The sequence below is a fragment of the Drosophila biarmipes genome, unplaced genomic scaffold (genome assembly GCF_025231255.1).
Source record: "Drosophila biarmipes strain raj3 unplaced genomic scaffold, RU_DBia_V1.1 ptg000005l, whole genome shotgun sequence".
Classification (NCBI taxonomy): Eukaryota; Metazoa; Arthropoda; class Insecta; order Diptera; family Drosophilidae; genus Drosophila; species Drosophila biarmipes.
Genome location: NW_026114527.1, coordinates 2422135 through 2449298, shown reverse-complemented (window position 1 = coordinate 2449298; position 27164 = coordinate 2422135). Strand labels below are relative to the sequence as shown.

At 40.1% G+C, this 27164-nt stretch overlaps 1 protein-coding gene and 1 long non-coding RNA gene across 16 annotated transcripts in view; one reads left to right on the top strand and one right to left on the bottom strand.

The window, feature by feature from the left end:
• The window catches only part of LOC127011664 (uncharacterized), an 84957-nt gene extending 71527 nt beyond the window's left edge, over positions 1 to 13430 (top strand). For 5 of the 8 annotated variants that reach the window (XR_007764878.1, XR_007764879.1, XR_007764880.1 and 2 more), the window contains 2 exons: positions 10801 to 11688; positions 13357 to 13430. This is a non-coding gene — a long non-coding RNA (uncharacterized LOC127011664). The remainder of the gene's footprint in view (positions 1 to 10800; positions 11689 to 13356) is intronic. The other 3 variants (XR_007764875.1, XR_007764882.1, XR_007764877.1) reach the window with 1 other exon arrangement.
• LOC108022036 (uncharacterized) lies at positions 9736 to 16324 on the bottom strand. 8 transcript variants are annotated; one of them, XR_007764870.1, is made up of 3 exons: positions 16091 to 16320; positions 14400 to 16030; positions 9736 to 10253 (listed from the first exon to the last, which is right to left on the bottom strand). XR_007764870.1 is itself a non-coding variant. In XM_017090882.2 (2 exons), exons 1-2 carry the CDS (start codon positions 15847 to 15849, stop codon positions 14912 to 14914), a joined length of 702 nt encoding a protein of 233 aa, XP_016946371.1. In that variant the 5' UTR covers positions 15850 to 15904; the 3' UTR covers positions 14178 to 14911. The 8 variants fall into 8 exon arrangements, 1 of the variants encoding a protein (XP_016946371.1); XR_007764869.1 differs by lacking the exon at positions 9736 to 10253 and adding an exon at positions 12303 to 12809; XR_007764871.1 differs by lacking the exon at positions 9736 to 10253 and having other exon boundaries at positions 14178 to 15736; positions 15781 to 16030; positions 16091 to 16324.
• Between the last annotated feature and the right edge of the window lie 10840 nt (positions 16325 to 27164).

Sequence of the window (27164 nt, the reverse complement as noted above, 5' to 3'; positions counted from 1 at the left end):
TATTAAAATCAGGCGAGAAATATTTTATATTTACTAAAGCATTTTTATTCCTTGGTTCTTGTTTTTCTCAGTGCTCGCAGGCTAACGGGTTATGTTAGGTCATGGTTTATAAATTCTAGCCTATTCTGGGCGAAGCCGCATCGAGACCTTCGAGAAATTTCTCATTGCACGGGACTCTCGCTGGCCAAAATGCGGTTCAATCCACTCACTCACCCATCTCGCTCTTACGCACGCGTGAATCCGGGTGCACCGCCGCTGGTCCTGGGCCGGCAAACTCTCCTCGAGTTCATCCAGGTAAACTCCTTCCCATTCCTTCCTTTGCTTCCTGGGTCACTTGACACAAGTCACTCGAATACCTTTTGGCGGGAACGCGAAAGGCTCTCGTTGTCCACATGAATTTGCTCTGCTCACACTTCTGATCCCGGTTGTTGCGTTTTCCAGAGTCCACTGCTCGCACTTTTGATCCTGTCCGCCGCCTTTTTAAGAGTCCCCTGTTCTGATCCAGTGCGCCGCGTGTCTAAGAGTCACCCGCTCGCACTTCTGATCCCGTCCGCCGCCTTTTTAAGAGTGCCCTAGTCAAGCTTTGCCGCCGCTTCTCGAAGTTTTGGTACTCCTTCTCCTCTCTGCGCTGGCTGCTGATGTTGTTGGCGGCGCTTACTGCTGTTGTTGTCGGCGACGCTGGCTGCTGTTGTTGTCGGCGCTATTTGTGAGGGGTCAAACGACTCCTCACAATGATTAAGAATAGGCATGCCGCTTCCTAGGCCTTCTGCGCAGTGTAAGTTTTTTTTTTTCAGAAAGGTGCCACGTTGCCTGTGGCGTCTACAGTTTTTATTTTAGAAATCTAAGGAAAATCGCTTGTAGGTTTGAATTACATGATACCAAATTTACGTTTTTTTTTTAATTTGTCATTAATACCTGCGGTACTGGTACATTGTTGTGTGACCTACTCCAACATAGTCAGCCATGTTTCTACATTAAATCGTTTTTATATGTTTAATCTTTTTTTTTTATTAATTATAACAAATATACATTTATTTTTTGGTCGTGCGTATTATTTTTTTTATTCAAGAAAGCTTAAATATATATAGAATCAGAATAAGGAAATACAAATCGTTTATGAGGAGATAGAAGAGTAACGTTCTCGCGTGACCGCCGCAGAGCCTTACTTCTCTTCGAATCCGGTCTCGACGCTTTAAATCCTTCAAGATGACAGCGGCTATCTCCAGTCAAACTACATGCTTTGGCTGCTGCACACGCATATAGTTTTTTGACAAATCATGTAAGGAAATCGAGCAAATTATTTTAGAATACCAGTAACGATACATAGCCCAAGCCTCTAGCTTTAGCAATCCACAAGTTACGGGTGTACAAAATTTAGATATTTATAGCTGTTTTCTCGCCAAACTAGCTAATTTTTCCAAAAATAGCAAAAGTACCGTTTTTCCTATTACGCTATTTAACATCATCTTAAAAAAAATTTGGTACAAGAAAAGCTCGATGCTTAGGCAGTGTTAGATGCTCTGAACTGGTAAATGTGGCTTTTTTTATTTATAACTTTGAAAAGGGTATTTTAAAAAGGATCTGTCGTACAGGTATACAATAGATAGTTTTCAAAAATAAAGCTTTGGAATAAACTGACGAACAAAATAAAATTTTCATTTTGAGTAGACCACGAAAATCTTGTTTTGGTCATTACTTTTAAAGAGATCATCCGGATCTGACAGTTGAGTTGTCATTCCACGCGAATTTTAACTTCAACAGATCGAATGTTCCAAATTTTAACTTTTACACTTTCACCACTTTTTCTCGCAAGGCAATTAATTTTTTTTAAAGTCTTGTTATGCAATGCTTTTAGTTTTTATTAAACCTTTCGATTGATGTAACACTCGAAACAATCGGACGATTACTGTAGATTTTCATTTCTTCGTATGTATAGTAGTCGTCTTCGTACACCCACCTAGTGCGCTTTGTCACTATGTGGACTGCCATCCACAGTGATGTATGTGTTAGTGCCTTTTGCTTATTTCCAGTAAACAATTCAACAAATCCAGATATTTTTACGGCTTTTTTGCAGGTTTTGTTAGTTCATTGCGTTAAAAATATGTATAAACAGTGGTCCTCTGGTGCTATAATCAATTCTCTATCTTTAATGTTGATTGAACCGCAATTGGGAAATTTATTCTTTAGTGTTTTATTTATTTACTTTATTTTATTTTATTTTATTTTTACATATTAAAGCTAGTATAAAATACTTAAATTAATATTTAAAAAAAGAATTGGCGCTGGAAGCATAACGCCTTTGGCCCGGCTGTTTAAGCTAAAATACGATATCTGAACTCGGAGATAAACCCTATTATTTAATTTCCGGATATTTGTATTAATTCCCTCCCTATGTAATGTATTATGTTGTCCTTTGCTCGAAGGTCCAGACTGCCATTGTTTTGCATTTTTCGAAGTTGACGGAAAGCATTCCGCAACCACTTGTTTCGGCATGATTGCTATTCTTTTGGAGTTACTCCCAGTCGTCTGACCATCATGAAGCCTATGTATTTCCACTTGTCTCGTCACTGTTCCACCAGTATTTTTCTCGTCTATTAGCACACAGCATTCATTGTTGCCTGTACCGGATATTTGAAATACAGTAGACAAATTTTGAAACCCAACATAACCATCTTCGCCACCGCCTCCAGCAAAAATCAAAGTTAGCCGATTCCCAACCCCACAGCGATATCGGAACCAGCTTAAACGGGGCCCTGGGGAGCGGCATATTTCCTATCAATCATAAACCCGGGGAAATCCCGGTTCACCGAGGAATGTCCGACTGGTGCAGGAGTTACCATGTCGGTACCGCCGTCTAAGCCTTACCGAGCTACCTGCACAGAGATGATGACCGGCAACAAGACGAATTGCACCGTCGGCAATAGGCAGGATGTGCGACAACACTGGCTCGAGCAGTACACAGATAAATTACTTGTTAGCAACTTTACAACAGCACACACCTAAATGTAACATGTAAATTATTCTGATTTTGAAAACTGAAGATAATAAACGTGTACTTTTAATTAAATATATACCAACTGATAACCGATATTAACTGATAGTTAACTGGTGTGGCCGGTCGCCTCAGCTAGAAGAAGAAAAAGCTAACAGTATTGCTGATTGTAGCGTAATCGAACTAAGGTTCGTTGCAACCTAATCAAACCAACATAGTTAGCAAGGGGTTCGAGAATGAGGTTCTATGCAAAGAGAAAGATGGTGACGGAGACTAGCAGCCGAGTGTATGCTCTGTTGCTCATAATACGGAAGTGCTTGAACACATATACTAGATCACAAGGTTACTGTTCCCTTTGACTAACATAACTGCATCGCGCACGAATAATGATTTGTGAGAAATGTGAAGAAAATCAAACGAATAAATAAATCTAATGACGTGGCTCATAGGATCAATCTGCTTAAAAATTGGATACAAATCACAGGGTGACTGTCCGCTCTTGGCCAAAACAAATGCATCGCGCAGGAATTTTGGTTGGCTTCAGAAAAAACAAGAAAGCAAGTTAACTTCGGCAAGCCGAAGTTTGTATACTCTTGCAGTTATAAGAAATAATCAACTTTAGTAACACCATGTACAATTTTTAAGGATTGTTGCTGACTTTAGTGATATTAAAAACAGATTATTTCATTCTTTTTTTTAGACCATTTTTTGTCAACTAAGTGTTAGAGTAGTCCGATTTTTATACCCTTGCAGAGGGTATAATGATTTCAGCTTTAAGAAGTTGCAAGAAAAAGAAGACTTTTGGGACAGTTTCATCCCGATAGCTTCAAAACTGAGAGATGAGTTTGCATAGAAACAAACAGACAGACGGACATGGCTAGATCGACTCGTCTAGTGACTCTGATCAAGAATATATATACTTTATGGGGTCGGAAACGTCTCCATCACTGCGTTGGTATAATAATATAAAAATGTGACAATAACTTCATCGAGCTGGTATTTTAGTTAGTTTCAGCACAGTGATTTGTGAAAACTATGGAGGAAATTATATATGTATTGCATATTATGTGAAAAAGAGAAAATCAAAGGAGAAAGTAAGCAAGTTAGGAGTTTTGACGCTACTGCATCGCGCGAGGTTGGTCAGAATAGAAAAATAGAAGGTTTGGATGTTGACGCTACTGCATCACGCAAGGGCAGTGAGAGTGAAATAAGAAAAAATAAATAAAGAATGATTATTTAACTTGGAATACAATTTCATAGCTATTCAAAGAAAGACAAACAAAATATTACTATATTTAAAAAAAAATAACCAACAGAATATTTTTCAAAAAGTAGTAATGACACTCAGTTCCAAAAAAAAAAAAATGATATTACAAGATTATACCACACACATATACGGAGAAAAAATCCGACACTATTCTACAAATTTATATCACACACATATATATAGCGTTTAAGAAATCTGAAACTCTTATTAAGCGATACCCATTATATTTAAGTAAGAAAAGGCAAATATACAAATTAAAAGTTAAGCAAGGTTAGGGAGTCACTGAGGCCATTGACTAGAAGTAGAGTTTTAAAAGAGGCCACGATAAAGGCAGAGGCCCGATCATCAATTTGGACAAAAAATGCTAGTTCGCGAAGAAGATAAATAAAATAAAGAAACACGGGACACAAATGGAAATAAGAGGCACAACTAAGAATGAGTTAAAATATTCGTTTTTAATACCGGGAAAGAAGTTGAAATGCAAATTAAAGGATAAAGGTTTTTATAGTTATTACATAGAACGCGCAGACAAAAACTAGATGTACATCGTGGCAAATTTAGAGGATACTAATTTCGTGTTAGTCTAACAGGAACATTGAATCTAAAGCGGTTTAAAAGATTTACAGAATCCATGTAACCTCTTATAAGATTATGTATAAAAATAGTACCAAGCATTGTTCTACGATTTACAAGTGTACGTAAATTAAGCACTTGAAATCTACTCTCGTAGGAAGGTAGCTTTACGTTTTGTTTTCAATTCAAACTACGCTCGGCAAAAAAGAGAACTTTTTTTTGTACCGACTCAATATGGTCGATGTACACTTGATATTGTGGACTCCAAACCGACGAACAATATTCCAAAATAGGACGAATAAGGAAACATTCCAAATAAAAGGAAAAACTGATGATGAAATAGACAAATTAAAAAGTTTAAGAATCGGTTTACAAATGGTTGACGCTTAAAACTTAAGCACACATCCAGGAAGTCCATCTGGACCGTGAGAATAACTTGGCGTTGTTGTTGAACTATAAGCTGTCGAATCATAAGTTGTTTGGAAAAATTTAGCAAATAAATCAGCAATTTCAGAATACGTCGATGCCTTCATTGAGTTTAGACGTACCAATAAAGGCAATGCCAATGACGTACGCTTGACATTAACAAAGTTTTAAAACTTTTTCGGATCGTTTGAAAATTCAAATTTACATCGATTTAGACACATAGAATAGCAATGACTGTTAAGAACATTAAAATCCGCTCGAGCCACCACATATCTTGAACAATTTGCGACCCTTCTACATTTGTTATACTTTATAAGGTTTTTAAGTCTTTGAAGCGCATATTCATTAAAAAACACATTTATCACTATATACAATAGTTCAGTGGCAATTTCAATGTCTGTACAATTGTTCAAGTCTCCATTTATAATGAGAAATCATATCGGTAAGTTTATTATAGTCACATTTACGAAAACATCTCATTTTAGTTGGAAAAACTAAAGGAGAGAGGGTATCAGGGCAGGGGAGGCAAATTGTCAGTTCCATAGTTGGGTGATATCGGTCTTCAGGTACTACAAGAGCGTCAATTCTACATATTGTAATTTCAGACGGGTCTGAAACAAACACAAGATCTAATTGTCTACCTATGGAATTTAAAACTTACTTGCTATAACGATAATTCTAAAAGGCCATCCACAAAATCATGGGCGGATAAAGGCATAGCGACAAATGAGTCAGTGGGAGGAGACCAAGAAATATCAGGTAGATTAAAGTCACCCAAAACAATCAAAAGTCTCTGTTAGAAAGAAGGGATAGAATAGATTTTATTGCAGACACATGGTGCTCATAAATTACTAGATCAGAGCCAGGTGGAATGTAAGAAGATGTAGCAAAAACAAATAAATATTACAAGGAAACTTTCACACTTAAAATCAATTTCATTCGGGAAATGAATGAGAATTCTTTCAGATGTTAGGCTAGCGGTAATGGCAATCAGCACACCGACCCCCCTACGTGAGTGGCGATCGTTCCTATAAGTATTAAAGTTATTAGAAAGAACTTCAGAGTCGGATATCTCTGGATTTAGCAAAGTTTCCGCAAAAGCTAAAATATCTTCAGTAAATGCAAAGGAATCAGCATAAAGCTTGGTTAGCTTCATATTTAGTCCCCTAACATTTTAATACGCCAAAATTAAACTTTTTTGTTTACTTACTTGCCTTGTTACTTACTTTTTAAATTATTAAATCATCATTAAGCCAAAAGCTTTCAGAAAATAAAACATTAAAAACATTAGGCGAAGCAAATATCCTACGAGCGTATGAAAATCGAAATTATTCACCGCAATATCTTCGGATAAGAATTTTTCATGTTTAAATTCAAAAACATCCGTAGATGTGGTATGTGGGTTGAACCTAGAAACAAATAATTGCTAAAAGTTTTTTTCGCCCCCCAGCAGCAGTCTGAACCTCACTAGGCTGAGATCCAGGAACGGTGTCTTTTTTGAATGAGCTAATACTGAAGATTTTATTCCGGAAACATGGACTTCACTCGAGCTTTGTTGAGTTAGACATTTTATTGTACAAAATTAATTATAGAAAATTCCGAAAAACAAGCAACAAGCAACACACAAATTTTATACAAAGCTGGACTTACCATTGGTGAATTGCGAAATTAACGCTGGGGCGAAAAATAATAGTTTGTGTTTAAAAGGGGGACCCGAGGAATTTTCAGTTATAAAGGGAAAATAGCAATTATCGCGTTCTTTTTCCCCAATAACTTTGTTTATGTTAAATGGGTTCTATCAACTATCTATCGTCCACAAGGGTCTCAGAATATACTTCTTCCCGATCGCGAACCATTTGAACAATGGCGTCTGGTGGTGGCGGCAGGATCCTGCGGGGCGGGTATTTGCGGCGTCGTGGTCGGCTGCTGCGTTGGGCTTTGGCTGTTACAGCTGGTTGCTGCTTCGAAATAGTAGAAGACACAAGATTAACTTTTATGCGGGGTCGGCGGAGCGACAGGGTGTTTTTCCGAATAAGTTACAAAATCGAACTAACTTAGGCCTAGTGTTGCAAGAAGTAGCCTACGCCTTACGCCTTCGTAAAGGCGCCGTAGAGGATCTACCCAAACACCGTCTTCTGGCTTCCGGCAATCCCTCGTCAACCATGTGGAAGCCTTGCTGTATCACCTTCGTGTAGACGTCCGCGCCCAGGAACAGGAAAATGGTGGCTGAAACCGCTCATCCGCTAGCGAGAGCTCCCTGAACTTCTTCAGCACGCTCTCAATGAGCGCACGGATAGGAGTACGGATGCGCATGTTCGGGCTTAAGGACCACTTCCAGCTTGATTACCAAGTCGATTTTCAACCGAGTCGTCGCCGTGCATATCCTCTCCTCTCCCACGTTGGTCGTCGGCAAACGAAACGCAGCGTGCACGTGGAGGAGAGCCGCTAGCGATGGACATAGTGGATGCTGAGCGCGGTGGAGGGGCAAGCGTTTGGCGATTTGACGGGTCCTGCCGGCGCGAACGCAGCGCACAATCCGACTGTCGCTGGAAGCTGGACTTGTGCCATGAAGCGCGCTTGTGCTTGGCGCAACGTATGGGAGTTCCGGTCGCACGTTCTGCACCGGTCACCGATACGACAGCTTCCAGTGGAGTGCTCGTGTGCAATACAGTTTGGGCAGTACTTGTTTATCAGCACTGCCCGCAGCCGCTTTACTGTGCTCAGCTTTGATAACCTCTGACTCTTTCTCATTTTTGAATATCTCCCGTACGTCTGCTATCCATCGTCTACCTTGGGGAACTTCTTAAGGCAATCATCCTTCCCTTAGCTAAGGTTCCACAACGGACAGAAGAGGTCCTCCGACAAGAAAGTGCCCTGGTGTCAACGCTAAAAGAACAGTTGGATCTTGGACATAGGAGATAGCAATCTAGAGTTTAGATAAGCTTCGATTTTCGCTAGGAGGGTGGATAGCTCTTCAAAGGTTTACTTCCGTGTAGCGGTTTACTTGTAACACAAAGACTTGAAGCTCTTGACACCACCTTTCCATAGGCCGCCCATATGGGGTGCCCCGGGAGGAATGAATTGCAAGGTGAGCTGCTGATTACTATGAGCATTACTCACAGACTCTTTAACGGCTTTCAAAAAGGTCTTTTCATTGTCGGATTGGACTTGCCGAGGACACCCTCTTCTAGATACGAAACGAGCAAAGGCGGCAATACATTTTTCAGTTGTTAAGTCGGGTGTAGGCTCTAGATGGATGGCCTTTATACAAAAGCAAACGAAAACCAACACATACCCTTTTGTAATGAGACAATTTTTTATATCAAACGCGCCAGCGTAGTCCTTCCCTGTGTACGTGAATGGACGGGAAGAGGAAACTCGCTTTTTCGAAAAACTTCCCATCAGTGGATACGCAGACCTTGCAGGAGTTAACTACTGCCTTCACCACGTTCTTTATTCTCGGGACAAAGTATCTGGACCGGGTGAGACGCACCACTATCTGATTACCGCCATATAATAAAATGAGATGCGTACATTTTACCAAAAGCCCCGAGAGTGAACATTCGTATGGTAGGATAAGAGGAAGTCGTTTATCATACCACAAACTGTCGGAGGCTGTTACGCGGCCGCGTGCCCTGATTAGCTCTTTCTGGACTACTTTTGGTTCAAAATCTGTTCGTTTTTGTTTAAGTCACAATAAAACTATGAAACCTGGTCCACTTCTGGAACGAGGTGTCGACAATCAAAAAATACACATAGGAATACATAGAAATGGGATTACGGATCGGCCAGGTTCCTGTGCGGAATGCAACCCAAAAATAAGGATTAGGATGGGTGAAAAAGGCGTTTGTATTTCACCCGTGGAAAGGCTATGGTATTTATTCCTTTTTATACCCATTATAGCAACGAAATTTTCAATGAAATGTCTTTCTCATATATATCCACTCTAACGCCCACAAACGGTTTAAGCGTTTAAATCTGTCTGCCGCCAATATAACATCTACTGAAAAAGCCGGTATGTGGCGCCATAAAAGCATTCTTTCTTGTTTTATATGTGCCGTTGTTTTACAAACCGAACACCTTTTTTAAGTTGACATTTTTGATTTGCTGAAACTTTTTTACATATAATATTCGATAAATAAGTACAAAAAAAAAATTATTTTTTAGTCATAATCTTTTTAAGTTTTAAAAAAAAATCTAGTTTTCAAAAAGTACACTCTGTTTGCAAGTCTATATCTTCATCTGTAGTTATCCGATTGATGTCATGTTTTTTGCATATAAAACCTATACTCTTTAAATATTTTTAAACATACAAAATTTTTAATTTCTTTAAAACAAAAACAAGTTTTAATTAAAACAATAAGTTTAACTATTGCCCGCACAAAAAAAATTTTATATTTGAATAAGCCTCTATTCTTCAACTAAAATGGTTTTTTTTTATAGGTTTGAGCCATTTTTTGTTTTCAAGATATCAAATTTAATGTAATGTATATACATAGCTTAAAGGAGCAAAAGGAAAATGGAGATATATACCCAGCAAAGTGATATTTTAGGGCGCCACCGACTGGCTATTTCAGTAGATTTTATGTGGGCGGCAGACAGATTTAAGCGTTTAAGCCGTTTGTGGCTGTTAGAATGGGCGTGGCAAATTTTTTTAGGTCAGTCGAAAGTCGATAGGTATTTATGACACAAATCCACTTCAGTTAAAATTTTGTTTTTATCATATAAACTGTAAGCGCTACAGAGTCGGCGCGGCACTCCGCTGAAACAAACGTGCGCTGCGCTGGAAGCCCAGGAACCTGCATGCCAAGTCTGGCTGTCCTAGCTGTTATAGCTTCCGAGATCTCAGCGTTCATACGGACAGATGGACATGGCAAGATCGATTCGGCTAGTGATCCTGATCAAGAAAAGCTTCCTTCTACATGTCACATACTTTCCAACGAATCTTGTATACCCTTTTAGTTTACGAGTAACGGGTAAAAAATTGGCTCCAACCTATAAAAAATTAGAAAATTAAAAATTTTGTGTGTTTAAAAAAAATTATTTAAAAATAGAGGGCTTAGAGAATGCTATGGAAAAGACATAAAATCAATAAGATAACTGCAGTAGGACATATAGACTTGCAAACATAGGGTAGTTTTTAAAAACTAGCTCTTTTACAAACTTAGAAAAATTGTAACTAAAAATTAATTTTTTTCCGCCAAATCCTGATACACCTGGTTACTTATTTTCCGAAAAGTATACCTAAAAATTCAAAAATGTGAAATTTTTTTTCGCCAAATCCGTTTGGTTTGTAAAAGAACGCCCAATATGTAGATTATGGTATGCTATAATTTTGACTGATTTTGGTACTTTATTATTTTACTGCTGCTATTACTTAGACTTAGAAACAATTTAAGGGGAAAAATACCAAATATGAATTTTTATGGATTTTAGTATATTCTGACTATATTTAAACCAACGAATAATATTAAAATCATATGTATATTAATCTGCTTTGGGACGGAGGATGTTTTTAATTTTGTTTTTTTTATTATTTCAGGGCAAGGGAAAAATACTAAATATATACCAATCAGCTGTTGAACGGACGATGTTATTATATGTTATTCAGTATCAGTGGCGTTCTGGTATTCTTTTGTTTTCATTTAAATTCGACTGAAGGAAAAGAAACCAAATATATACCAATCACCAGGTCACATCGGAAGATTTTGCCACTTTTAATAACAGATCTTCCACCTCACAAAATTTTGTGAGATGCTTATCTAGGGACGTGTCAACTGTGTGAGAAATTCGCGACCAGAATTTCTATCTGTGCGTTCTCGGAGAACGGAAGGTAAACTGACAGAGCTTTTTAGATTCAGCGGCTACAACGAATAAGATAAACAACGACGAATCTTGAGTCGGAGGAAGGGGTGCATTTGATTATTCAGACTCAGGCTAATAAAGTCAAAAGAAATGGCAGTTCGGCAACTTACTGGTGTCGCGTGGCCAGAACAACGGCCACGATCTTTATTCTCGGGACAAAGTATCTGGACCGGGTGAGACGCACCACTATCTGATTACCGCCATATAATAAAATGAGATGCGTACATTTTACCAAAAGCCCCGAGAGTGAACATTCGTATGGTAGGATAAGAGGAAGTCGTTTATCATACCACAAACTGTCGGAGGCTGTTACGCGGCCGCGTGCCCTGATTAGCTCTTTCTGGACTACTTTTGGTTCAAAATCTGTTCGTTTTTGTTTAAGTCACAATAAAACTATGAAACCTGGTCCACTTCTGGAACGAGGTGTCGACAATCAAAAAATACACATAGGAATACATAGAAATGGGATTACGGATCGGCCAGGTTCCTGTGCGGAATGCAACCCAAAAATAAGGATTAGGATGGGTGAAAAAGGCGTTTGTATTTCACCCGTGGAAAGGCTATGGTATTTATTCCTTTTTATACCCATTATAGCAACGAAATTTTCAATGAAATGTCTTTCTCATATATATCCACTCTAACGCCCACAAACGGTTTAAGCGTTTAAATCTGTCTGCCGCCAATATAACATCTACTGAAAAAGCCGGTATGTGGCGCCATAAAAGCATTCTTTCTTGTTTTATATGTGCCGTTGTTTTACAAACCGAACACCTTTTTTAAGTTGACATTTTTGATTTGCTGAAACTTTTTTACATATAATATTCGATAAATAAGTACAAAAAAAAAATTATTTTTTAGTCATAATCTTTTTAAGTTTTAAAAAAAAATCTAGTTTTCAAAAAGTACACTCTGTTTGCAAGTCTATATCTTCATCTGTAGTTATCCGATTGATGTCATGTTTTTTGCATATAAAACCTATACTCTTTAAATATTTTTAAACATACAAAATTTTTAATTTCTTTAAAACAAAAACAAGTTTTAATTAAAACAATAAGTTTAACTATTGCCCGCACAAAAAAAATTTTATATTTGAATAAGCCTCTATTCTTCAACTAAAATGGTTTTTTTTTATAGGTTTGAGCCATTTTTTGTTTTCAAGATATCAAATTTAATGTAATGTATATACATAGCTTAAAGGAGCAAAAGGAAAATGGAGATATATACCCAGCAAAGTGATATTTTAGGGCGCCACCGACTGGCTATTTCAGTAGATTTTATGTGGGCGGCAGACAGATTTAAGCGTTTAAGCCGTTTGTGGCTGTTAGAATGGGCGTGGCAAATTTTTTTAGGTCAGTCGAAAGTCGATAGGTATTTATGACACAAATCCACTTCAGTTAAAATTTTGTTTTTATCATATAAACTGTAAGCGCTACAGAGTCGGCGCGGCACTCCGCTGAAACAAACGTGCGCTGCGCTGGAAGCCCAGGAACCTGCATGCCAAGTCTGGCTGTCCTAGCTGTTATAGCTTCCGAGATCTCAGCGTTCATACGGACAGATGGACATGGCAAGATCGATTCGGCTAGTGATCCTGATCAAGAAAAGCTTCCTTCTACATGTCACATACTTTCCAACGAATCTTGTATACCCTTTTAGTTTACGAGTAACGGGTAAAAAATTGGCTCCAACCTATAAAAAATTAGAAAATTAAAAATTTTGTGTGTTTAAAAAAAATTATTTAAAAATAGAGGGCTTAGAGAATGCTATGGAAAAGACATAAAATCAATAAGATAACTGCAGTAGGACATATAGACTTGCAAACATAGGGTAGTTTTTAAAAACTAGCTCTTTTACAAATTTAGAAAAATTGTAACTAAAAATTAATTTTTTTCCGCCAAATCCTGATACACCTGGTTACTTATTTTCCGAAAAGTATACCTAAAAATTCAAAAATGTGAAATTTTTTTTCGCCAAATCCGTTTGGTTTGTAAAAGAACGCCCAATATGTAGATTATGGTATGCTATAATTTTGACTGATTTTGGTACTTTATTATTTTACTGCTGCTATTACTTAGACTTAGAAACAATTTAAGGGGAAAAATACCAAATATGAATTTTTATGGATTTTAGTATATTCTGACTATATTTAAACCAACGAATAATATTAAAATCATATGTATATTAATCTGCTTTGGGACGGAGGATGTTTTTAATTTTGTTTTTTTTATTATTTCAGGGCAAGGGAAAAATACTAAATATATACCAATCAGCTGTTGAACGGACGATGTTATTATATGTTATTCAGTATCAGTGGCGTTCTGGTATTCTTTTGTTTTCATTTAAATTCGACTGAAGGAAAAGAAACCAAATATATACCAATCACCAGGTCACATCGGAAGATTTTGCCACTTTTAATAACAGATCTTCCACCTCACAAAATTTTGTGAGATGCTTATCTAGGGACGTGTCAACTGTGTGAGAAATTCGCGACCAGAATTTCTATCTGTGCGTTCTCGGAGAACGGAAGGTAAACTGACAGAGCTTTTTAGATTCAGCGGCTACAACGAATAAGATAAACAACGACGAATCTTGAGTCGGAGGAAGGGGTGCATTTGATTATTCAGACTCAGGCTAATAAAGTCAAAAGAAATGGCAGTTCGGCAACTTACTGGTGTCGCGTGGCCAGAACAACGGCCACGATCGACCTACTGGTAACCATACCTCCAAAGATATCAGATACCGAGAGCTAGTAACCCTAGGTGGAAACACCTTGTTTATCCGATCCAAACTGGCAGCCTAGGAAAAGCTCTGCTACGGTATAAAAGACCTTAGACGATTAGAAAAAAGGGGAGAATCCAATTTGGTGTCTTGCCGCCAGCGTCCAGGAAAGGCGACTTTCCCAGGGGCAGTCGTCGACGGAGTCCTCTGCCTCCAGAATCAGTGACCAGAATCCAGGAGCCCTTTAAATAGCTCGAAAGAATCTCATGTGTCAGACCATCGCCGCCACTATAATCAAAGAAGGAGTGAAAGATCAACCATAAGGACGAAATCCGAGCGTTTTCAGCGTTTCAATTTTGTGCTTTATTAGCGCGTCTACTTTTTACCACAATTTTCTTCACATTGCCAGTATGATCAGATCATTACAAATCGCATTTTTTTCCTTTTCATGTCGAATCAAAATACCGAAAAAATTAAATACCAAATAATAATACATCTTTTTCTGGAATTAAATAACAAATCCTTACATCCTCCCTCCCCGTGAATCGTCCTGGGACTCACCACTTAACTGAAGTTTAATTAAGTTGTATGTTGGTCGACATAGCACGCTATCTTCAGTTTTGACGTCAGCAGAACGAACTTGTTGATCCTTTCCGACAAACACCTTTACGACTCTTTCTTTTTTCCAAGTACTTCTCGGTGCAGTGGCGTCCATTATAAGTACTAAGTCGTCCTCTTGAAATGGAGTTGTCTTCTGGTGTCATTTAGATCTACATATGGGTTGAGGGAGATACTCCACTATCCACCTCTTCCATAAGCGATCCTTAAGGACTTGAGCGATCCTCCATTGCTTCCTTAGGCAAATAGTTTTATCCGATGGGTGTATGCAAACCCCACGGTTTGCGTTGAATTTGTGCTTACGGTGTCAAAGGATCTTCTGCCTCATGTGTTAAGGGTATTTCAGTTAAAGATCGCGCATTCAGAATGTTTTCCGCTTCTATCAATATTGACTGTAGGGACTCCACGCGTGGGTAAATATCGCGTAAAGTTTTTTTCAACAATTCCTTTTTGATTTAAATTAACCTTTCCCAACATCCACCGGAGTTAGGTTGAAGTGAGCAGTTTACGATCCACTTAATACCCCTTTGAGCCGCTTCGACCGCTATGTCACCTAAATCCAACAAACTCTCATGAACCTTGAGCTCGTTATTAGCACCGATTAAGTTTGTCCCGTTATCGCTTCGAATAATTATAGGTGTTCCCCTACGGTTAACGAAATTTCGCAGATATATTATAAATGCATCTGTGGAAAGGTTTGCAGCTAGTTCAAGATGAGTTGCTCTGCATGTTATGCAAGTAAAAATAACTGTCCAGCGCTTTTCGTGGCGGCGACCGACTGATACGGTCAGTGGACCAAACAAATCCACCTCTGTATGTGTAAATGGCCAGACGTAGGGAGTCAGACGATCAGGTGGCAACTGACCCATCTGTGGAGTTTTTGGTAATCCTCGGATACATCTTAAACGTTCGAGCGTTACTTTGTTAAGGAATTTCCAGGCGTGAGGAAGCCAAAACTTTTGTCGACTTTCGTGATCATAACCGCTTGATTTTGATGATGATATTTTACATGAAAGTATCTCATGATGAGGGTGGACACTTTGTGATCCTTCGGAAGTAGAATAGGTGGTCGTCCCGAACATTTGTATCTATGTAAGGCGAAATTCCATAAATTGCACTATCCTTTAACATCACTTTGTTGCTTAGCTGGACCAGTCTACATATCTCAAATTCGGCATCAGAAAGTTCGTCGGCAGTCAAAGATCCGTTGGATATTTGGACGGAGTTTAAGCCAAATTCTTTACCCACGCATTACCCAGGGCACAACGCGCTTCAGATTACTATAAGAAGAGAATTGATTGAAATCTATTACTGAGACTCGTACCTGACACCTTAGAATTTTGCGTTCGGAAAGTTCCTCTTCCAAAGGTTCCGATGAGGCTATGTCAATCATTTGTGGCCAGTCTGATCGTGGCGATTTCAAGAAGGTTGGACCAAGTATCCAAGGACTGTCGTTACATATTTTTGGTAAATAACTTAAACGAGGGGCAGCGTCCACGGTGTTCAAAGATGACGGTACCCAGTTCCATTGTGTTGACGTATTACTGGCTAAGATCTCAGCAATTCGGTGGCCACTGCAGTACAGTTTTGAATAGGTAGCTTAGGGTGTTCAGTATCAGGCGATTTAATCTTACCCAAAAAATGGCAGCTTGCAGTTTCAATCTAGGAATAGAAAGGAGTTTCCTCGGAGCTAAACGCGTTTTTTTCAACATCAACTGCAAAGGCAAAGGCTTGCGTTGACAAAAATATTTATTTCCAATTTTTCATAACAATTTAAGTTCGCAGAATTTTGAAATGGTGCATATGACATATTTCTGAGAGCCAGTAGTTCCAAATTTGATGTAACCCTGTTGGTATAGCCTCATCCCAAGTTGTACCATATTCAGTAAAAGAATTTTGGCAGATATATGATAATCCGCAATCAAGCCAAATGGGTCAAATATTGCCATCAATATGCCTAGTAGCTCTCTCTTAGTTGGAACTCAATCTCCATCCGATACTTCTTTCGGTATTCGATGAAACTTTGTTTCGAATTGAAAGACATTCGCTGCATATTCTATTACATGCCCAGGACCTTTTCACTGCTCAATTGGTTCTGTAGATAGCTTGACTACTTTTGCATGTTTTTCCATTCATAATGTTTCGGAATTTGAAAAAAAATTTCGTAGTTCGAAACTTCCATAACCAAGAACCTCCACAATCTGTTTACAGATTTCGGTGCCTTCCTCCTCCCAAGCCCCATACCGAGTTTCCGAGCCAAAGAAGAGAATTGTTAGCAGAATGGTCGACGAGCTGCTAAGGCAGGAGGATATCATCACGTTGTCAACGTCAGAAAACGCCAGTCCGGTGGTCCTCATCAAGAAGCCAAATGGTAGCGATCGAATGTGCGTCGATTACCGCCGCCTGATCAAGAAGGAGAATTTCCCAGTGCCGAACATCGAAGACCGTCTGCAGGAAGCGAAAAGATTTAAAAACTTTTCATCCCTTTACCTGAACAGTGGAGACTATCAAATAGAGATAGCACCAGAGAGCCGAAAATTTATAGCATTCATCACCACAGATGGATTGTACGAGCTTAAACGATTTCCGTACGTATTGAAGAACGCACCTGCGGTTTTCAATCGACTTATGGCAGAGTTACAAAAGAGAGTGCAGAAAGGCGACATGATTCACTACATGGACGACATCCTTATTGGCAGCCAAACATTTGATGAGATGTACGAGAAGCTTGAGAGGATCCTGAAAGTTCTAAAGGAGTGCGGACTAAAGTTAAACGTGGAAAAATGTGAGGTAAATAAGCAGTCAATAACATTTCTTGGTTACCAGATACAAGAAGAAGGAATCAGCCCCATGTTTCCGACACGAGCCAATGTAACCGACGTCAGAAAGTTTTTGGGTATCACTGGCTACTTCCGCAAGTTTGTTTCTGGCTATGCCGTAATTTCAGCGCCATTGATAATCCTATTGCGCACGAATCATCCGTTTACATGGAAAACACCACAAGAAGAAGCCTTCGACTAGTTGAAGAAATGCCTAATCTCAAATCCAGTTGTCACCAGCTATCGCTTAGACGCAGAGCATGAACTACATACGGATGCCAGTGCCGTTGGTTTAGCCGGAGTTTTGCTACAACATGACGAGCATCAGCTGAAACCAATCGCTTATTATAGCCGAGCTACTTCCAAACCGGAGAAAAACTATCACAGCTACGAACTTAAATACTACATTTATGGCAAGAAGATAAAAGTTATCACCGACTGTAATGCCCCGAAAACAACGATGAAGAAGAGAGAACTGATACCCCGGATCGGAAGATAGTGGTTGCGTATTCAGGAATTCGACATAGACATCGTTTATCGAGCAGGAACGCAGATGAACCACGTAGACCCACTAGTCAAGCTTCATTTGGGGACGCTCGAGAGATTGATACCGCATGTCTGAAGATAGCAAAGACATTAATCGACGAAGAGGATTGGCTATTTTCTATACAGCTGCAGGACGAGAATATTCAGAAAATGGTTGCAGATGAAGATGAAAAAGAAAGCCGAATCCGAAGAGTATGTGATAGAGCAAGATCGCATGTTTCGAAAGCATAACAAAAATTTGTTATGGGTTGTGCCGAAGCAGTTGAGATTAGACAGCACAGATAAGACAATGGTACGAATTCTAAATCTGTCTTCGTTCCTTCGAATGCGAAACTCTGTCAAAAGCTACATCAAGTCATGTGTAGGTTGTGCGTTTTATAAAACACCAGGTGGATGTCAGAGTGGTCAATACCACTACGATGACATCAAGCCGATTCCATTTTCCACGATAAACATAGACCACCTGGGGCCATTACCGAAGAGTTCCAAGAGAAACGAACATATTCTCGTAATAGTCGATGTATTTACAAGTTCAATATCGTTCGAGCGGTAAAAAGTACAGCACCCAAACATGTCCTGGATGACCTGCAAGAAGTTACCATCTACTTGGGAATGCCAGATCTCATCGTCACCGATCGCGGAACAGCTTTTACATCCAAAGACTTCGAGAAGTACTGCAAATCAAATAAAGTGAAACACATCTTAAATGCCGGAAGAACACCCAATGGTCACGCAGAGCGAACAAACCGAATCATCTTGTCAATGTTGTTGCCTTCAAATGACATTGATAAGCGTTGGGATGACAACATCCGATCAATCCAGTGGATCATCAATACCATGATATATAGTACAACTAAATGCTCCCCATTTCAGCTCCTGTATGGGTATGAACCCAGAGATATCCTGAAGAACACCAACTGCTTACAGCCTTGGAGAACTTGTACTGGTCGAGAATGAGCCATTCAGCACGGGCACATCCCGCAAATTGGAGCCTCGCTATAAAGGTCCTTTCATAATCAACAAGGTCCTGCCGAACGACAGATATCTTGTTGAAGATATCCCTAACGCACAACGGAAGCGGAGACAATACAAGTCGGTGTATTCGTCCGACAAGATGATACGCTGGTGTGAGCTGCCACCAGAGGAGCCAGATGAAGATGACGATCTAGAAGATGATCCCCCCACGAATCCTGCGAGGAGAGGACCCTGCGCAGAGATTTTGTCAGGAGAGGCCGACTGTGAACAGCGCTTAATTTAGAATATAATTATCTGCCCTAGAATAGTGTTGTTAAGTCCCTTTTTGGTAGTGTTAACAGACATGATAATGATAGAATAATCGAGAAAGAGTCGTACTCAAGAGCAGAACGTGGACAGAGTGCTTTAAGTTAGAATTGAAAATGTAATATTATATCCAACCTCATTATCTTTAATAAACATATTCCACTCGATAAAGCCAGCCCTTCTCACTACTATTCGTTGACGCAGGAGATGGAACGAGCGTTTTCCACTACCGGAAGTGACCTAATAAAATCCAAGGAGTTAATGGAGCGCAAGCTAAATGGAGGTCTCCAAGTTGACCGCTGGTTACAAAATACTTCAAAAAACAAGCGCAGCGCCACCAAACTTTAATAATAGTACAAAAATGACTACATCTTGCTTTACTCGGAAATATTCACTGACACACTGAAGAGCGTACGAAAACAAGTAACTAATTGAAAATTTTTATCAAATATGGGGTCGTCTATTGTCCCAAGCTCAGATTTAATGCGCCAAGAGTACAGAATACACCTTTAAAACATAGTAGAATTATCAGTCCTGACAGCTCTTCCGATAAAATATGAGTCTCTTGATCACAGAAGTGGGTCGAAGCCACACGTCAATGGGTGCCTTAGAAAAAGAAGGAAGAAATAAACAACGGAACAGACAACTATAGTCGTACGCAGGTTCTTTTTTGCGAAATCATTCCATGCGGTCCGCACCGATTACTTCAAGCCTGTTACGTACGCCCTCCGTATAGAAAGATTCAACGACGATTATTAAGTCGGAGGGAGGGGTGCATTTGACCAACCATACTCGGGCTAATAAAGTCAAAACGAATTGCAATTCGCCAACTTATTGGTGTCGCGTGGCCAGAACAACGGCCACGAACGCTCTGCTGGTAACCATACCCCGGTAGCTGGCAAAGTTGACTCCAAAGATATCGGATACCGAGATATAGTAATCAAGTTTATCCGTTTTAAAATGGCAGCTAAGTAAAAGCTCTACTAGGGTATAAAAGACCTTAGACGATTAGAAAAAGGGGGAGAATCCAATCTGGTGTCTTGGTGACGGAAGCCACCGGCTCCGAGGAAAGGCGACATTCCAAGGGACAGTCATCCACGGAGTCCTCTGCCTCCAGGATCAGCCACCAGGATCCAGCAGCCCAGGAGGACACAAATAGCTCGAAAGAATTCATGTGTCGGACCAACGCCGCCATTATAAACAAAGAATGACGTTTGTGGCCTCAGTACTCGTGATCCTGATGCTCCTGAGGATTGTTCAGCTGTATAAGCCATTCGATCAGAGCCGTACTGACCAAAAGCATACTTCAAAAAAATAGTGGTGCATTATAAGTGTGTCTATCAAACTAAGGCTAAAAAGAAATTATGCATAACCTAAGGTCAATAGCCTCATAAAATACAACTAGAACACAAGAGAAAATCAAAACCAGTGGAACCATTCGAAAATGCATTTAATTACATTTTCAGATCAAGTGAATCGATAATATATTGCAATTCCCAGGATCAGGAAGGGAGAGATCTCGTCGCACTGGATTGAAAAGGGGGTACGTTTATCGGAACCCGGTTCCTTTCTTAAAACATACATATATAAATATTCGTGCAACATTTTATTGACTGTTATTATTCTTTCATCGACGAGTATCAGCCTTGAAGTTATACAAGTTGTATGTTCAATTGCATGAGCCCTCTGAGCGTCGTTTGTAGTCGTGAATAGTCAGCGTTTTGCTGATGTGCGCACCTTACCGGTGGTTAGTTCAATACACTCCGCTAATTAATAATTTTCATGTAGATTACATATGCTTTAGCCCACTCTATATTGCTTATTCACGGCATATGCAGACATACATATTACTTAATAAATTGATAGGGGGGCGTGCTGATGCAAGAAGTGGAGCAGTTCAATAACAATGACATAACTTTCGACGGACAACCTTGACAATAGGGGATCGTATTGCGCGGCCCGCGACGATCCATTGGCACACGAACGTGTAAGAGGGAGGGAATATGGCTGAAACACAGCCCGATCGTATAGCGATCAAGCAACAGCTTAGGTTGTGGGGCAGTGTGGACTAACGACTGAAGAACTTTACGCACTAATATTATTTTTCCGGGCACCTTAAATATATATTCTTATTATGTTGGAGAGAAGAGAGGCTTACCAGGATCCCACGACCCAAATACTACGTAGCTTATGCCAGCAAGAATGGACGCCTCTCCCTCGCCCTTTTCGAGGACTCGGGCACTAAAATACCCACTTGGCAAGCCGCTCAGAAATAAAGCTTGCCTCAAAATTCGACCCCAGGTGACAGATGTCAGCTATGTCGGTGCGGAACTGTACCCCGTCTAGGACTTAGACACAGCTGTTTCTCTGCATATATGCCGACCGCTCGTCGCCTTGTGAAATCGTCAACATGAGCGATTCGGATGGTTTTTTTTCTTACACAGGTCACACCCTTTGGCCTTGGGGTGCTACCCTTTTCTTAATTGGCAATTTACTTACAACCGCTTGTTTTCGAAACGCTCAGTAAGCATAACCCAGGCTGAGCGAATGCCATCGTTAGTATGAAGAGAGTTCGAAACTATAGTGTGTGAATCGCTATTTGTTTTGGCATTCAGGTGAAAGAGTTTTTCGACTGGCGTCAGTCTAGGATTATTTATATAAATGACCGTAAACAGATCCCTAAAAATCGGCCACCGCAGATAATCTAAAGTAAAAAACCATGGTATCGCACGGCGGCTGCCGACAGTTAGAGAAAATGTAGGTCTGGGTGGGACGAGCTTGAACTTGGGTAGCTCATGTTCGCCATCTGAACTCCACATCTCTCGTAAACGGAATAGCATTAGCCGTGTTTATCTTTGAGAATCGGTAAGCTATCAGCTGCACTGTCTCCGGCTTCTGCTTTGCACCCGGTGCATTCGTCGCACTTCGCCTTGATGCGGTCCCATAAATTCACGGTCTGAGACCTCAATAAATTTTTTTAGGGCAATTTGGGAAGTTGTTAGGGCCATTTTGACGGTTGCGCGTGTGACGGAGCGACGAAGTCTTAGCGATTAGTTAGAGTGGTCCACTTCAGAACCGCTGGATCGGGATAAATAGAAATGGGAGCATTTACCGACCAGGTTCCTGTGCGGAATGAAACCCAATAATATGGATTAGGATGGGTGAAGAAGGCGTTTGTATTTCAGCCGTGGAAAAGACTATTGTTTGATCATTTCACTGTTTGTTTTTGTTTTCTATGTTCGTTGCGATGCCCAACTATTGAAAGCTGTGATCAGAGGCGTAGCACAGCTGATCATCCCTAATAAATTACCTCCAACGATTATACTTTATTGACATTTACTTGTAAGAAATGATCTAAAAGAAAGGAGGTTACTAAACACAATAGGTGGAAATACGAAGCATTTTGGTAAAACTCCCTCAGCGGAGGACGACACAAAAGAATTGCTGAAACAGCTCGAGCGGAATAAGAATCAAATAATTAGAAATGAGGCAACAGTTCGTAGTCAAGTAACTCCCCCTAATACCTGAAAAACGGAATGTCGTTTAGGGAATTTAAAATGAATACATCGAAAAGGCGTTCGAGCTGCAACAACAACAAGAAACAATTAATAATTAATAAGCATGTAGAAAGGATCTAGAACAAATGTGTCTATCCTCAAAGACATTATTAATGCCAAATTTTAATCGGTCCGAAAACTCTTGCAATTAAGCATACAACTACAAGGCTGATACTCGCCGCCAAAACTATTCTGACTGCACAAATATTTGTATACGTATGCTTTAGGAAAGGAACAAGGATCCGACAAACTTACCCCCTTTTCAATCCAGTGCGATGAGATCTCAAAGCTCCGGATTTTGGGATTTGCAAAATATATATATATATATAAATATGCGTGCAATAAAAGGCTGCTGCCTTAAGTATACCAATTCACTTAAACACAAAATATATATTAGCCTGAGGCACGCGTCGTTCGCAACGGCTGGTGGTGAGACTCGTCTTCGCCAATTATTTATTAGGATCAGCTCTATCGATTCACTTAATTTGAATGTATTTCAATGCATTTTGGGATGCTTCCAATGTTTTTGATTTTCATTTGTGTTCCGGTTGTATTGTATAAGTCTATTAGACATTGGTTATGCATAAGTTTAATTTAGCTTAGATTGATTGGATTGGCCGGTGGCTGATCCTGGAGGCAGAGGACTCCGTGGACGACTGGCTTCCGTCAGCAAGGCACCAGAATGGTCTAATCGTCTAAGGTCTTTTATACTCTAGTAGAGCTTTTACTTAGCTGCCATTATCCTATTTTTTTGGAGTCAACGGCCGGCTGCACTTTGCCAGTTATTAGTAGGTCAATCGTGGCCGTTGTTCTGGCACGCGACACCAGTAAGTTGCTGAATTGCAATTCATTTTGACTTTATTAGCCCGAGTATGGTTAGTCAAATGCACCCCTCCCTCCGACTTAATAATCGTCGTTGAATCTTTCTGTATGGAGGGCGTACGTAACAGGCTTAAAGTAATCGGTGCGGACCTCATGGAATGATTTCGCAAAAAGAAATCTGCGTACGACTATTGTTGTCTGTTCCGTTGTTTATTTCTTCCTTCTTTTTTTAAGGCGCCCATTGACTCATTAGAGACTCATTATTTATCGGAAGAGCTGTCAGGACTGATACTTCTACTGCTGTTAAACTCTGTTTTTAAAGGTTTATTTTGTATTCTTGGCGCATTGAATCTGGGCTTTGATATTTCTTATGTCAACATATCTGTTAAAAATTTTCAATTAATTACTTGTTTTCGTACACTCTTCAGTGTGTCAGTGAATATTTCCGAGTACAGCAAGGTGTAGTCATTTTTGTACTAATATTAAAGTTTGGTGCCGCTACGCATGTTTCTCGAAGTATTTTTTAACCAGCGGTCTACTCGAAGACCCTCTTTTTTGAATTCCGCTAACGAAGTTAATGGGGACGTTAGAAGCAAGCTGCCCATCTGGGAATTTATGTTGTCTTTCAAAAGCTCGGGTCTCCTGGATGGCGGAGACCTTAATTCAGCTATTGCGCGTTCAGAGCTTTTATCTGGGCGCCCATACTTCGCTGCATTTCGTTGTTCTGCCTCAAGAGTTTCATAAACCTCTGTTCACGCTTTTCTCGCCAGTCTCTAGCTTGTCTTTTTCGTGTTTTTGATATAGGGGAAGCACACTTGATCTTCATCTAGATTCTCCTCTTCCTCCCTGCTCCTTCCATTTCGGTGGCTTGGTCCAGATTGTTTTCTTCGGACAGGGTTTCTACCTGTCCTGGCTGGATCTGGGCGAGCTCCAACGGCTCTTTTTCAGATGAATTTGGCGCGTTCGCACTCCGCACTTTGTAAGTTTTTCCTCGCGTTGTTAAGCGGTTCACTCTTCCGGTGCTGGGTTGGAATAAGACCTTCTTCTTGGCCCCTTTCATTTATATGGTTAGACCTTCTTTTGAGGCATCCGCTTTCTTTAATAAATTGTCACTTTGTGCTGATTAACGCAAGCACTCACTTTTAAATTTGGTATAACAGGATCACGTGATTCCTTTCCAAACACCTGGTTAGCGGCGTAGACGTCGAATAAGTCGACAATAAAAACGTTTATATACTGGGGGGTGCTCCTCTCTACTCCTCAAGCCTTTCTTCGGTCAAGAACCGTCCGATATTTAAGCCCCAGAAATAAAAAACAGATCAAGTATTCTAACAAGTGGTGTAACCCGCTTTTACGATGCTAGGTTCCGCTAAGCTAACACGCCCTTACATTCCTTTTCTAGTCAGCTTAAATTTTCCAAGCCGAAACTGGCTGAATCTAGACTTGAAATCTGTACAAAAAAAAACACCCTCCGGCCAGTCGTCGGAAATCTGGTTGTTTGACCAAACATTCTCAGGCTCCAGAGCCGCCTTCCTGTTTCTCTGGACTCGAACTAAGCAAACGATCTGTCAAACTAGCCTAATACATTATAGGGCTTCGGCCAGAGAAACTAAATAACATGTCAAGGGAAACAGTAAAGACTCGAACCAAGCAAACGACGTGGCCAATGCCTAGTATTTTGTAGGGAATTGGCTTTACGTTTCCCGTCAGTTCCCCCGACGCCAATCTGTCCTGGATCAAAAAAATGAACGGTACAGCCGCACCGCAATGCTAAATGAGACCCTAAAGGACCTTAAAGTTAAAGTTTGAGAATAAAAACAAAGAACTAAGCATGTGCGCATTGTAAAAAAAAATTAATTCCTCCTGTCAAATTTCTCATGGCAAATAAAGATGAAAGCTATGCCCTACTCAGGTCAGATGGTTGACCCTGATAAAAGTTATGTCATTGTTCTTGACACCCCCACCGGTACGGTGTCAATAACAGTCTATAATACTGTTGTGAGCTTCACGAATATTTATATACATATTCTTTAAAAAAGAAACCGGGTTCCGACAAACTTTCCTCCTTCTTAATCCAGTGCGATGATACCTCTACGTTTCGGATCCTGGGAATTGCAAAATATTATATTGGATGAATATATTTAAATATACGTGCACCACAAAGACTGCTACTCTTAAGTATACCAACTTACTTAAACACAAAATATATATATGCAATATGCCAGAGGCATGCGTCGTCCATAACGGCTAATGGTGAGACTCTTCTTCGCTAATTGTTTATCTGGATCAGCACTATCGATTCACTTGATTTACCAATGACTACCAATGTTATTGATTTTTATTTGTGTTCTTGTTGTATTATATGAGGCTATTGGCCTTCGGTGCATAAATTCACTTTAGCCTGAATTCAATGCATACATTTATATTGCAGCACTACTTTTTCAAAGTATGCTATTGACCACTACGCCTCTGATCGAATAGCTCGTACAGCGAAGCATCAGGATCAGGCTTTCTTCCTTATGGTTGATCTTCCCCTCCTTCTTTGATTATAGTGGCGGCGATGGTCCAGCACATGAAATTCTTTCAAGCTATTTGTGTCCTCCTCAAGGGCTGCTGGATCCTGGTCACTGATCCTGGAGGCAGAGGACTTCCGTCAGCAAGACACCAATATAGATTCTCCCCCTTTTTCTAATCGTCTAAGGTATTTTATACCTTAGTAGAGCTTACTTAGATGCAGTTTGGATCGGATAAACAAGGTGTTCCCGCCGAGGGTTATTATCTCTCGGTATCCGATATCCTTGGAGTCAACGGCCGCATGTTGCACTTTGCCAGCTACCGGGGTATGTTTACCAGTAGTTCGACACCAGTAAGTTGGCGAATTGCTTGAAGGCCCATACGGCCGTGGTCAGGGTTTATGATTATCCGTGCCTAATATATTTTAAAAGGATCTCTGGATTGTTTGAAATACCAAAAATGCAAGCACCATCCGCCGCGGCGTTATGATCCCTTATCGACAACTTAACCACTATATATGAGTCTCTTCTCTCGCGTTAGGAAGAGCAGCTTAGTTATAATTTTATTCCTTACAGATTTCTCAGAGGATCATAATAAACGATATCAACACTTACGCAGGCAGAAGAGCTTCCAAACAAGGCAGTTAGGGAACAAGCCCAGATATAGCAAAGCGCCATTAGCAGTTTCCCGCCCTGTCGAAGAATATAAATCTTAATGTTGCATTTGATTTAGAGATGTATATCTTTCGCTAATGTTTCGGTAGAAGCTCGGCTTAAGTTCGCTAAGAAAGCACCCCATCCCAAATACAGTCGGGCAATCAATTGCCAACGTCAATTGACAATCAGGTAGCTTAACAGTCATTAAGTGCCTCGGTTAGTCAGCCTATGTCCCAAAAGGTAGTGTTTAGAGGAGAAGACCTAGCTTTCTTTTTAGAGATCGTGTACTTCGAAGTTTTTGAGCAAGTCGAGAGAAGAGAGTAGTAAGTACAACAGTAAAGTGTTTGTTTTGGAGGTTTTACATGCGTACTGTTAAAATAACTGGTGCTGTTGGCGCAAGGCAGATGCTGCACAGCCGTAAGAAAACTTTACGTTATATTTACAAACTGATAGTAAACTATGACATTTAAGCGTTCTGCTGCGAACAGGTAGATGACGCCTTACTTGCAAAGA